This window comes from Uloborus diversus, chromosome 2 (genome assembly GCF_026930045.1).
Source record: "Uloborus diversus isolate 005 chromosome 2, Udiv.v.3.1, whole genome shotgun sequence".
Classification (NCBI taxonomy): domain Eukaryota; kingdom Metazoa; phylum Arthropoda; class Arachnida; order Araneae; family Uloboridae; genus Uloborus; species Uloborus diversus.
In genome coordinates, this window is record NC_072732.1 from 141,946,271 (window position 1) to 141,960,888 (window position 14,618).

General features: G+C 36.9%; 1 protein-coding gene across 1 annotated transcript in view; it reads right to left on the reverse strand.

The window, feature by feature from the left end:
- Nucleotides 1-3,979: 3,979 nt before the first annotated feature.
- Nucleotides 3,980-14,618, reverse strand: part of LOC129216578 (metabotropic glutamate receptor 3-like) — a 40,814-nt gene continuing 30,175 nt past the window's right edge. Inside the window, exons 7-11 of the mRNA XM_054850793.1 lie at nucleotides 13,316-13,466; nucleotides 10,135-10,340; nucleotides 8,474-8,739; nucleotides 6,851-7,324; nucleotides 3,980-4,304 (exon numbers count right to left, since the gene is read on the reverse strand). Coding sequence (XP_054706768.1) covers nucleotides 4,020-4,304; nucleotides 6,851-7,324; nucleotides 8,474-8,739; nucleotides 10,135-10,340; nucleotides 13,316-13,466 — 1,382 coding nt within the window. The 3' untranslated portion in view covers nucleotides 3,980-4,019. The remainder of the gene's footprint in view (nucleotides 4,305-6,850; nucleotides 7,325-8,473; nucleotides 8,740-10,134; nucleotides 10,341-13,315; nucleotides 13,467-14,618) is intronic.

The window sequence follows — 14,618 nt, forward strand, 5'->3', positions numbered from 1 at the left end:
TTTTTAATTTAATTGCTAAAATTGAACTTTCAATTTAAAAAACTTGTTTTTTGCCGTTATACTATTTGTTGTCACCGCAGATTATAAAGCTTTTCTTTTCTTCAGACTTAAGTAATTCTTTAATTTTATAACCAAGTTGTATTCTTTTATATATTTTAAAATTAACTAATTGTTTTTCCTTTTCTTTTTTATCTTGCATTTCAAAGTTGTTTGTTACAAAAGCAATCTAAGATTTTTTTTCGTTACATACTGAAATCATTTGAAAATCTTAATTAAATGCTGTATTCATTCATTAAAACCTATGTTCTTGATTAGAGAAAAGCTCCCTATGAATGGATGTCAAATGGTTTCATCTGTTTTTCATAAATATGTCAATTAGTTATATAAGAATAACTACATTGCTTCAATTCTTTCACTATTTCTTGCTATTCTTGCAACAATTAATATACTGTTTAAAAACTGAATTCAAAATAATTTCAATTACTTTTTAGTTCTATCATAAATACACATGTTTCTAAGTAATTTTAATAGTTTCTTAAAATTCTTATGCTAAGTGGTTTCTGGAAATAGTTTTTTTTTTTTTTAAATTTCCTATAATCTCTCCATTGTATAAAAATTTAATATACTGTTTTGTAGGTTTTCCCCCTCCCAAAAAAAAATTGTCTTTTTTTTTTGAACCATTTTATTAAATCAGGGAAAAGTCAGGGAACTTCAGTTCCTGTTGCCACCCTGTAATTCTGAACGCCTGAATACGAAAGTCCTTTGAGGTCCTGAATACGAAACTGTTGGCACCATTGCCAACGTTATAGGGAGTAGGAAGTTCAAGGATTCTTCATTAGAATTGTTCCGAAAAAAAAAAATGCATGAGTAAGCTATCTTTGCTGTTGCCGAATTGGAGTTCTGAATTTTATTTGATGAAGTTAGAAAAAGGGACGATGTTTAGGACTTTTCCACCTCAAACTATTCGAAATTGAAGTCCTAGAAGCGTAGCCATCTTTGGACGTTGTGGGAAGGAATAGCGTTTACAGACTTTCCGAGAATTTTTCCGAAATCGAAGTCCTAAAATTTCAATTGTATCTGAGGAAAACCAGTGAAGGTATTGGGTTTGGGACTTGCTTCTTCCCCCGCCCTCCCGTTAGGAATGTCTTGAAAATGAACGTCGGACAACACAATTATGGAATATCTTTCATGGCGGTAGAAGGAAATAGATGTGTTTCAAGATTCTTCTTCAGAACACTTTCAAAATTGAAGTCCCGATTGCTCACTTCTATCCCATCTTCGAGAACTTTCAAGTGAAGGGATGCGGATCCCAGGAAGTTTTTCGAATTGTATTTTTTAATAACAATTTTTTTCTTCAAAATTTCTTTCAGTTTTTGTGTGCGTTAGTACAAATCGAGTTTTCCTCCGAGAGACAGTTGATTTCCTATGGGGTGGGTGAAATTGCCCTCCTGGAGAGATGACATGATAACAATATTGAAAGTTGAAAATTAGACTTGTGCGTAAAATTTGCGTGGCTTTGCATGAATAAATTCAACGAAAAGAAAATCATTTTAAAAATATATAGCGATTTCTTGAACTGATCCTGTATAAGCTCCGAAATCCGGCTGGGTTCGAAAATTGCAACTACTATTATTTTTTAACTAGAAAGTCGCCCGTCAAGGTATGACGTGTGAAAATTGCTTCTCTCTTCTACATTTGAACGAAGCACTTTTGAAATTTTAGCCCTAACTTCAGTGGATAAAGTTAATTTTCAACCACTTTTTTATTCTTCATTCCCCTAAAATGACTGTCTTACCAGTAAAACAATTAAGTTACCGGATCGAGTTCAGCCTTGTCACAATAAAGCCTTTCCCTGCATGTCAAACACTACCAAAACATAAGATAAATAAATACCTTTGGATGAACCATAAGCTCATTATTTTTTGCATTGAAAAAGGCATTCCCTGTAACGCCGAAACACGTGTCTGCTGTAATTTTCAAATTTGTGCTTCTACTTACGTTGTTTTGTCTTACTTTACCAAAACATATCAATTTTTCAGACTCGCGGGTTTCTCGATCATTGGCTGTTATTTATATGAGGATTTAAAATCAAAAATGATAAAAAAAATATATTCTTAAAAAGACATAAGTTTGGTTTCTCTTATTCGTGATAATAAACCTTCCTTGCAGCTGGTAAGGTTTAGAAAATTTGAAGAAATATCGGGACAGTTTACAGCAGTTTTTGGGAAATAAATTTGAAAGAAGGAAAATGAAATCAATCAAAAAGGGACCGTTCGTTTTTTGCATTCGTGATCAATTTGTTTTACTGTAGGTATTTTTCCTGAAATTCTAATCATCCAGCAAAATCCTTTTTCTAAGGGCATTCCGTCGTTTTGAAGAAAATTCGGGAGATATTTACTCCATTAGGAAGTTCGGGAGAACGTTTCAAAAATTCGGGAGTCCCCGAACGATTCGAGCAGAGTTAGCAGCTATGCGATAGAAACAATAATTTCATAACAATAGCCAGTGGGGGGGGGGGAATGAGGTGAACGGTAGGGGTGTCCACCTGGGGGAAAGGGGTCAGCGCAGACAGCGTCATTGAAATTTTTAGGAAGAGTTATTTTAAGGGGTATTTTCCACTTTTTTTTGGGGGGGGGGGGGGTCTTTCTTCGAAACTGCGACTATAAAAATGACACATTAATTTTCATTAGCTGTTCGCGGACCACGTGAAAACAGCTCACGGATCATCAGTTGTCCGTGGACCACAGGTTGAGAATCTGCTACAGGACCTTCTGTAAAGTCGTATATTTGCATAGAGTAAAGAAATTTACATAGAAAGGCCCTGTCTGTGGTAAAAAGGAGATGAACTTGAAGCCGGAATTATGGGATACAGTGATGCAATGATGGGCGGGGTTATGATTACATGGTCGCTTTACGAGTATAGTTTTCACCAATCTCACGAGGGGACCGAATAAAGTAGCCGGCGGATTGGTCTGCTTCTTGCTACAATATCTAAGTTAAAATTAACAACCAATTGAGATTACGTAATGAAATGTTTTGAATCAAAATGTATCTCAAGATATTTAGCAAGAAGCTAAGGATCTTGGGATACAGCGGTGCAACTTCGGCTTCAATTTCTTAGTATAGCGGGCCCTCTCTATGTAATTTCTTTACTCTATGTATATTCGCAATGATGTCACGTAAATAGAGTGTTAAATAAAAATAAGGCGCATAATTTACAAAAATTTATTATCACAACCACGATACAAACTATGGTTGCGTTCGACGACCCTAACCGGTCGACCGGTTACTAACCGCAGCGTTCTAAAGGGTGTCCCAAAATTAACGCAAGATTTGAATTTGCCACAATTTTTGCTGTGAATTGTGGCAGCCACGGAAAAAGAACAATTTGACAGCTGGGAGTTTAGGGTTAGTAAAAATGGAGTGTTATGCTATTATACAGCCAGCGAAACAATTCAATCACTGCATAAGGAATTTCCTGTTCGTGTACTCTCTCGTTTCGGTGATATGAATTGTACCCCAGATCGTGTGATTTTACATCATTAGACTTCTCCCTATGGGGTTATTTGAAGTCAAACGTCTATGTCAGCAATCCCACAACCACCTGCGCATTACCTAATTGCGATATCAAGCGCCAATAACAGTAAACTGCTTGACCCGTCCACACTTTCATTATTTTTCAAATAATTGTTCGATAATGAAAACGCATTATAGAATCGAAAACGCTCCATTTGTAATAACCCTAGACCCTCAGCTGCCAAATTGTTCTTTTTTCAAGATTGCCCACAATTTATTACAAAAATGGCGGCAAATTCAAATCTTGCGTTAATTTTGGGACTCCCTTTATCTTCTACCGGTTACCATTTTAAGCTATTGATTGGTTGATTGAAGCACGTGATCATTAGCTGTCACGTGATCGGTAAACCAGTAGCTACCGGTTGAGCTCGTCGAACGCAAGCATAGTGTCATAACCAAGTTCGAGCAAGATCGTTCTTCATAATTGACCTCCTATTCTTTTTTTATATTTTCCCGGCGTGAGGATGATTCAAGCATTTGTTCGCAAGCAAATCATTTTGGAAGTCCTCTGACGGTGGTAGAGTATGACTGGTTTTGGGCACCCTTTTAAAACGTATCGGAGCTGGAGTGACGTAGGTCGTTGTCGCCCCACTGTTCGTGTTGGAGCTTGGATAACGAACATTTTTCTCCGGTCGGAAGATGACTACATAAATTTTCGGCAAGAAAATACAAGCTAGTGTGACGCTTCCGCTGAGACTGACGCTCATTGATAATACTGTGATCTGCACCTGGAAAGAAAAATGAGATTAGTGAGCATTTGAATGTTCTATTAATTACTAGTGGTACCCGCACGGCTTTGCCCGTAGCTGAAAATTAAAAGGTAATTTGGTTGGCCTGCTTATTTACAAATAATGGATGACGAATTTCTGGCCAATTTGCTACGTTCATTTGCTCGCCCATGTTACGGTTACACGTTATGATGACTTGGTAATGTACTCGTCCAGCTTATGATAATTTTGTTCTTAAAATTGGAATAGAAAAAGATCAAAATCGAATTTTCGAAAAATCGCTTCAAGGTGGACACTCCCATGCTACAAACTAACTTTGTGCCAAATTTCATGAAAATCGGCCGAACGGTCTAGGCGCTAGGCGCGTCACAGAGATTTAGACATCCTACAGACATCCTCTGGACAGAGAGACTTTCAGCTTTATTATTAGTAACAAAGCTGTACCAGCCCCAAAGGAGCTTAGTAATGGGTTTTTGAGATTTTCTTGGCTTAGTTTTATTAAAAGGTGCTTAAAAGGAAATATATTGTAAAATCCCGTTTCAATGGAGTTCAAGGGACCACAACTTTTATTCGTTGTAACGGGAGTTTCACTAGTGGACCTCAAGCAAAATGGCAATTAATGGGATTTAACATTTATTTCTTTGAAACGGATATTTCGTTGCATTGGTATTCACAGTAATGTGATTTTGCTGTATTATCCATTTAAAAAAAAACGTTTATTTTTTATTTTTTGAGCAATTACGATTGCTTATTGTTCCCATTTGACTGTTTTTGACGCTCCTATCATTTTATTTTCCCACCGCCACCCTCCGCAGCATCACCGTCGACCGGCTCCTCACGATGCTGCTCCTATAGCCAAAGCCGTCTCCAGGTTGCATCCATGTCCTACACACATACACATACACGCACACACACACAAACACATACACATGCACACATACACACACAAATACATACACACATACAAACACATACGCATACATACAGACACCCACACATACACACAACTACCCACACCTTCATGCCTGCACACAGACACAAACACATATGCCTACACACACACACATTCATACACACAACTACCCACACACTTATGTCAGCACACAGACACAAACACACATGCCTACACACACACATACACCCTACACACAAACACATACCCCCTCACACAAACACACACGCCTACACACACACACTCGTGATTGCGAAAAACATAATTTGAATTCAAGAGGTCAAAATTAAAATTAATTTTTTTTTTCACGGATTGACAAAGTTTGCTCGCGGGCCGTAGGTTGGAGACAAACGTCTTCACTAGCCATAAACAAATAAGAAGAAGGCGCGGTTCCACGGAGGGAAACTTACTTCCCTCCAAAACCCCAAGTGCAACTAAATACGTTCAGAACAGAATACAGGAAAATTCTTCCGTTTTTTGAAAACTTTGACTTCAAGAAAGGAGCTAAGAGAAGCGAGGAAAGAACTGCAAAAGTGGATCCAGAGAGGGGAACTGCGGGAATATTCCTTCCCTCATCCCGCACAAAGGAAAACAAAAAATCCCAAGTCTACCCAAAACTGTTCAGAAAACAGAATAATGGAAAAAATTTCCGTTTTTTAGAACGAGAACTAACGCACCGGGAAAAGTGATTAGACAACAGCAGAAGCAGATTCACGGAGGGAAACTGGGGGAATTCCCCCCTCCCCAATGCCATATATACCTAAAAAAATTTACAACAGAGTGCAGGAAAAGTTAGTTTTATAGAATTCGAACTTGAAGAAAAGCTTCGGGAAAAGCGATTAGAAAATAGCAGAAGTGGATCCACGGGGTAGGGGGGGGGATGCTCCCCTTTCCTAGTCCAGCAATCCATGGCATCCATGTTGCCAGTTACTTTTACCGTAAAATGCTATTTTAATGTAAAATTTTACAGTGGAATAAACAAGAGTTGAAAAATGTAAAATGCGAGCAGCAGGTTTCGATCACGGTACCGTTGGATAGGCAAATGGCTTTGCCGCCCACCCTACGAGTGGGGAAGCATCGAGTGAGGGGAGATTGTGTTTATGTGCTTTGCACTGTAAGTCACGTGGTGTACCAATTGTCGCTGCAGTCATTTATTTTTTCAGTACAATTTACTGCATTTTTTTCTGTACTGTAAACACCAGTAATATTTACCAAGTTTCCTGATTTTTTAAGAGTAGAATCCTTGTGAGTATTAGAACCATTTAAAACATTGATTATTTGTATTCTCTGGATTAAATGCTTCATTCAAAAGTTTGAAAAGGACCAAAGCAATATACATTCGATAGCGAAAAACATGGATAACATTTTTAAAACATTAGGAATCTTCTTAGAGTGAACGAAATGTTTTTACTTCTTTCGATTTTTTCCTAAAATTCCTTTTTTTTTGTCGGATGCATGCTTTCAAGGACAAATTTTTCTTTGTCATTTAAATTTGTTAAATGGATTAAATGGAGAACCAACTCTATGAAATCATTTTTCTTTTAATTTTTCAATACAAAAACTGCAACAGTAACTGACGATTCAAAAAACATACCTTATAATCATCCATGGCGCTGCAATAGATAGGTATGAAGGCCAACCAAATGATGCACGACGAATACATAGTGAAGCTAATATATTTAGATTCGTTGAAGTTTTCGGGGATATTTCTCGTCTTGAATGCATAAAAAGTGCAAAACACCAGGAGAACCATGTTGTAGAGGAGCCCGAAGAGCACCGAAAACTTGCCGAATCCGCACTTGAGTATCCATTCCGGTGGCGCCTCGACGAACATGGCCTTCGTCGAAGGCGGCTTGACGAACAGCCACATGACGGACAGCGTGATCTGGATGAGGATGAGGCACAGGCATATGACGAGTTGGGACTCTGGGCTGATGTAGGAGGGCCGTTTCGCGGTTCTCAGACGTCGGTTGAAGATCCTCGACGTGCGATTGGTCTTGGTTATGATCGCCGAGTAGCAGACGGACATGCCTAACCCCATTCCCATACGGACAACACTGCACATGAACTGTGAAGGAAAAGAAGTGAGAAGGCGGTAAAAATAGACAAAATAAGTTTTTTTTTGTGCTTACTGTCCCCGATGCTTCGTCTGATTTTTTTTTTTAAATAATAATTCATGTTATATTTCATTGGCAGAACAAATGTTCTTAGTACCAAACGATGGTCTTGCAAAACAGGTTTAAGTCCTGACCTGAAACTAATGTGTTGAAGTGCTAATTTATCGGAAAAAAGGTTTCAGCAAGACCCCTTATCACGTTCTAGTTTATTCTGAAGATATTTGAGGGCCCCTAAGCAGGTTCCCTCCCGCTCTGATTTTTCATACATTCATTTCTACATCTGCTGTATTATGGAAGCCTTTTATGTTTCATTATGGGATGTTAAAATAAAAAACGAAAAGGTTCGAAATATGATGTTTAATATTAAGCTCTAATATGAATAGTGAAATAAAAAGCACAACAAGGTCAAATAAGTCAAACAAGGTCAAATTCAATTGAGTTATTCAATGTAATCATTAAGTTAATTAGTCGTCTTGGATTGCCCCACTGAGGTTCGTCCGTATCTGCCTCGTCATATCGCTACACCATACCCTTATCAAGGGTTATGGCGATCTATCATCGATGTTTTGTGCCCACAAGACATTTTCCATGTCGAAATGGGGGGAGGGGGGATCTTTCTGCTTTAAAAACGTTAAATGAAGGTATTATTGAAAAACTAGTCGGTTAATGTTAAAATCGCCAAAAACTACAGAAAAAACCGAAATTTCATCACGGTTTTTTCGATTTTTAACTAGGTTGCGTTCGGCGCTCGAGGTCACAAACTTGGAATATTTAATAGACTAATATCATGAACAACTCTGCAAAAAATCAGAACTACCGGATTTGACGCAAGGTCCGACGTATATGCTTACTGGACTAAATCCTTAAACCCCGTATTTTCTACAATAACATTGGTAGTTCCTGAATGCAACACAATTGGCTACACGTTTACAATTTCGTTATTTAATTCATTGTCTTCTAGTCGTCCAGTTGTTCAATTCAGCACTCATACTGCTAATTCTAATATCTCAGTAACGAAAATGACTAAAAAAAAAAAAACTTTTGTCTTGCCCTTTTTTGGGCATGAATACTGACTATCCAGTATTCAACTTTGGCATTACCTTGCTCGGTCTCGATATGGCAAAGAAAGTGAAACAATAGCAGAGTGCCACTCCAGCCAGGATGACGTAACAGAGCTCACGTCCAGATGCCATGATGATTGGTGTGTTCCGGAAGTATAGAAAAATAATAAATATCGTAAAAGTACAGAGGAGGCCGAAAACCGAAAAGCACAATGGAACCAGTGGCCAAGGATCGAGAAGATCTTTCCCAAGGTATTTCAACTCCATGTCCGTGCATTCTGTGAAATCTGTCGTAGGAAGTTGTCCTGGAAAGAGAAAGCAGATGGATTTAGAGCACAGGGCGGTCATTCCAAGCTCGTGAGCTTGCGAGATCGAGATTTTCACACACGTGATCGGTTGTGACGTAGAAGTGTCGCAAAGTAGTATTCTAATCTACTCGAACCTAGCCGCAAGCTAAGTTTGAGTAGATTAGAATACTACTTTGCGACATTTCTACGTCACAACCAATCACGTGAGCGAGAATCTCGATCTCGCAAGAGTTCGAGTAGATTAGAATACTACTTTGCGACATTTCTACGTCACAACCAATCACGTGAGCGAGAATCTCGATCTCGCAAGCTGACGAGTTTGGAATGACCGCCCAGTATGTGTCGTATGGGGTTAATAAATTTTAAGTCAAGGAAAGATTTGAATCTATTGTACAGGTTGTTTAATTGAAGGTGGACAAAACTTTAAGAGACGATAGTGCTCATCCAAACAAACACTCAGGCCCTGGTTAACGCATGGACCAACTGGGCTCACAAGGCATTCATTTTTTTCCTAGTTACATTTTATAGAATTTGTATTTATTAGGATTTAAATATAAAACTACTACTAAAAATTAACTCAGGGATCGTCAAAATTGATATTTCGGGTGTCTGTACGTTCCTAGGCATATATCCACGTGTGGTCGGGTTGAAAAATAAACTCAACATTCATTCGCGGGTGAGCAAAATGGAAATTAAGGCCGATTTTTGAGTGAAATTTTTTTCGCGAATACAATACTTCCCTTTTTTGTAAAAGGAAGTAACAAGTAATTTGTTAAAGTACATGAAATATACCGCCAGCTCAGTCATTCCAACCGAAGACTGCAATTTCGTGCGTATCAGCACTCACCAGCCCGGCATAGGAAGTGACTGAGCTGGAGATGGAACCTTAGCCCTGGCTATAGGCGGTAATTTACTGAAAATTTGTTAAAGTGTTTTTTTGTTTCTTTTTCTTTCATTTCCATATTACTTGTGGTTCTAACAAACGTGCAGCATTTTTGCATTACAAAATTGTATTGAAGTTTGTACAAAGAGGATTTCGATTTCGATTCCGAGTCACAACTGACTGCAACTGTATTTTATGTCGAGGACTGCATACTAAGTGCCTTGCCTCCATTATTTTTTATACCGATAGATGGCAGCACCATCACCGGATCGAACAGTTAATGAGAATTTAGAACTAGTTCAGGAGCTAATAGCTACCTGGTGCTATCACCCCCAGAGGTATTCAAAGAGGATAAAAACTGCATTTAAACAAGATTTTTTTCGGAGGCCTTTTAGTTGTATTCATACCGCTAATGAGAGAAGGGACTACCCCAGGGCTTGCTCGGTCTCTGCAAACAGTTTTTATCAAGAAGGCAAGAGTGTGTTGGATGGAAACGAAAAATTGCTAACCTTCTGGACATTCTTGACAGTTTCCATGCGGATTCGGAAGATAAAAGTTCTCTTGACATCGTCTGCATTCCCAACAGCATCGACGTTTCCTGTCCCTATTGTAGATTCGTTCTTCTCCGCTGACACACGCTCTGCTGCATATGGAGCTAATAAATTCGCCCTTCCCTTCCCATACTGGTTTCTTTTTCATGGATAACTTGCTATCTCTGCAATAAACACATCATGAACGAATATACAAAGATTTATGTAAGGTTGCAGAAGAATCAACATATCACGAATGAACGTACAAAGATTTAGATAAGGTAATAGTAGAATAAACACATCAGGAATGAACATACAGAGATTTATCAATGGTTATTAGAAGAATAAACACATCATGAATGAACAGACAAAGTATTTAGATATGGTTATTAGAAGAATAAACACAGCCTGAATGAACGTACAAAGATTTAGATAAGGTAATAGAAGAATAAACACATCAGGAATGAACATAGAGAGATTTATCAATGGTTAGAAGAATAAACACATCATGAATGAGTATACAAAGTATTTAGATATGGTTATTAGAAATATAAACACTGCCTGAATGAACGTACAAAGATTTAGATAAGGTAATAGAAAAATAAACACATCAGGAATGAACATACAGAGATTTATCAATGGTTGTTAGAAGAATAAACACATCATGAATGAACATACAAAGTATTTAGATATAGTTATTAGAAGAATAAACACAGCTTGAATAAGGGTATAAAGATTTAGATAAGGTAATAGAAGAATAAACACATCAGGAATGAACATACAGAGATTTAACACATCATGAATGAACATACAAAGTATTTAGATATGGTTATTAGAAGAATAAACACAGCCTGAATGAACGCACAAAGATTTAGATAAGGTAATAGAAGAATAAACACATCAGGAATGAACATACAGAGATTTAACACATCATGAATGAACATACAAAGTATTTAGATATGGTTATTTGAATCTTAAACACTGCCTGAATGAACGTACAAAGATTTGGATAAGGAATAGAAGAATAAACACATCAGGAATGAACATACAAAGATTTATCAATGGTTATTGGAAGAATTAACACATCATGAATGAACATACAAAGTATTTAGATATGGCTACACGAAGAATAAACACAGCCTGAATGAACATGTAGTGATTCAGATTGTATGATTATTCGAAGAATTAACGTATCATGAATAAAATATATGTATAACGATTTAGCTACGGTTACCTAAGACTCAACATCAAGTATAAATATAAGAAGATTTAAAACCTTTTAGAGGTTTTTAATTAATATCTTCGTTAAATAATGTCATCCAAAGACGCTACCTATCTATGAACACTCTCGATCAACTCTCCTTTCAAAAAAAAAAAAAAAAAAAAAGTTTTTCGAAATCGGTTCATCCATTTAGGCACTAGAGTGCCACAGACAGATACACAGACGCGTCAAATTTATAACCTTTCATTTGTGTGCCGGGGGTTAAAAACGGAAAACATTTTAAAAAAAGTTATTTTAATTTTGACATCTTGAATTCAAATTATGTTTTTCGCATTCACGAGTGTGTGTGTGTATGTAGGCGTGTGTGGGGGGTATGTGTGTGTGTGTGTATGGGGGGTATGTGTGTTTGTGTGCAGGGGGTATGTGTATGTGTGTAGGCATGTGTGTTTGTGTCTGCGTGCAGGTATAAGTGTGTGGGTAGTTGTGTGTATGAGTGTTTGTGTTTGGTGGGGGGGGGGGGGAATGTGTGTCTAGGCATATGTGTTTGTGTCTGTGTGCAGGCATGAGTGTGTGGGTAGTTAAGTGTATCTGTGTGTGTATGTGTAGGTGTCTGTAAGTGTGTGTATGTGTTTGAATGCGTGTATGTGTTTGTGTATGTGTGTGTAGGTGTATGTATGTGTGTGTATGTGTGTGTTCGCGCGTGTATGTATGCGCGTAAGTGTAAGATATGGACGCAACCTGGAGATTTTGCTCGCTAGAGGAGCAGCATCGTGAGGCGGCCGGTCGACGGTGGTGCTGCAGAGGGTGCTGGTGGAAAAATAAAATGATAGCACATCAAAACAGTCAAATGAAAGCAATAAGCAATCGTGATTGCTCAATAATTTATGCAATTGTTAGAGAGAAGTATTTGATATTTAAAAAAAATTGATGATGGTATGCGGGAAAGTAGGTTTGTTTAGTTCTGGACGAGCTTCCTATGTTGTTGAAACGCGGTTCTGATAATGAAGGGCTTATCTTTGGAAAACTTTATTTCTGCTAGGGGAGGAATTCTTATTGTGACACAAGGCATTAATTATTGCATATATAATTATTTCATTACATTGCTGGCAAAGCAAATCAACAAAATCTTTACCTATGTTTCAACAGAGAGAAACGTATAATCGTCTATCGGAGTTTTATTTTATCAGAGCCAGATTGTACTTTTAGCCCACTCACCGATAAGTTTGCTCATTGTGATTATTTTTTATTTTTCTGGTTGTTGCTGTTAATTCCTTTAAAAGAGAATTTCATAATGTTACAAATTCTGTAAATAGTAATTATTTTTATGATTGATTTGTTGTAATCTGGCTCAATTTGGCGTTTATTTTATTATTCTTCATCTAAAATTATTGTAGTAACTTAACCTGTAAATAGTTTCTTGCAATGAATATACAACCCCCTTACATTCGAATGAAGTATATGGTCCCTCCATTTTTGAACGATAAGATTTGTGAATGGAATTTAAAAAAAAACATCGAGAAGCATTTAGAATTTTGTCGAACATTCCAAAGCAGTATACAAGCCGTGTGGCATTTGAATGGGAGAGTTAGTTTTTGCTTTTTAAACTGTCTGAGCCGTTAGCTCTGTTATTGTGCATATTAGCCTTTGCGCTGTGTTTTCGCGTATTTGGAAGTAAATACGTGCGTAACCGTTGAGTTTACGGTGTTCATTGATATTTGTCTAATTGCTATGGTTACTTTAGCAGTTGCTAACGATATTTCTTATACATAGTTGTAAATAGATCTCCTGTGTTTTCTCAAGAACTATGTCGTCATTGAAAGAAAGTCTGAAGTTGCATCGAACGCGTAACAATATTTAGCGAGTCTTATTTCTACGAATACTGAACTATTCACCAGTTCAAAATAAGTAGAGAATTCTTATTCACCAATAGTTCCTTACTTTGTGTTATTGCTGTTAACCCATTCACCGATGAGTTTATAATCAAACTTAGTGCTGTTTCTTGAAGATCTTTGATATTGGTAAATGCTGTACTTTGCTTCGATGTCACGATTGGAATCAAAATTCAACTCCATGTTGTTGCCTTGAACACCTAAATAAGACAAATCACTTGTTACGGCTTAGTAAAATAAAATGCTTTTGCGCTTTATCCATGAAGGCTTGGCATCATTGCTCATTAAGTAATACTATCTTGCTCAATATAGTTCAGGTATTTCTGATTTTTTCCCCTCTAATATTGGAGTGGTGACATCGATGAGAATATGTCGATGTTTCGAAACATCGATAGTCGGAACAAAAACATTAATAATAGTAAGGAAAACATCTACCAAAACGCATAAGATATTTTGAATCTGTTTACGAACATTGTAAATGGGGTTGTTTCCTTCAGTCAAAAGTAGTACTTTTTGTCACTGAAATTTATAAAAAAAGTAAAAAAAAAAAAAAAAAAACATGAACCCAGAAAATATTTTCATTTTCCCAACAGTTATGTTTTAATTTAATTTTTTTAAAATGTCTGATTTTGAAAACAAGGAGTGGTCTTGATGACGTCACAAATGATGCATTTTGTGGCGCATCTTTCTACAGCGCTTCCACGTTATGATAATCAAGAAGCGAATTAAAATTGCGCTCTACGCTTGCTATCAATCCTATCGTTGCCAATACACGTGAGTAAAGATGCGAATTAAATATTTTGCTCTGTGAATGGCACCACTGAATGGCATTTCATCATTTTTGATGTCATCGGCAGAAGCGTAACAATGAAAGCGCACCGGTTTAAGTATTTTTTTCAAAATATTAAACTAAAACAAATTATTTAAAGAAACGGTCAGATCCTATGTTTTTAAGCATGTCCTTTCAGAAAAAAATACTTTTAAAATTTTGGAAACTACTCAATTTAGTTACTTCTGTTGAATTAAGATTATATAATACTCAGTGGTATATGAAAAAATATTATTTGAGTATGGATTTAATTAATGTACTTATGGAGAAATTGAGATAAGTTCTAAGAATTCCTATTTAGTTTTCAGGAAAAGAAGCTTGCTAACTCCTCCTCCAACTGAATTCTTCATCTTTTACCAATTAATCGATATAAAAGTTTCTTGGTCTTTCGCCGGATGATGGAGAAAAAAGTTTTGTCACTGATTGATGCCAAAAATGTAATTTCTACCATTACTGAATTTGCACAAGTATATTTATTACTTTTATTTACTTACAGGGTATCCTGAAAAAGACTGACAATTTT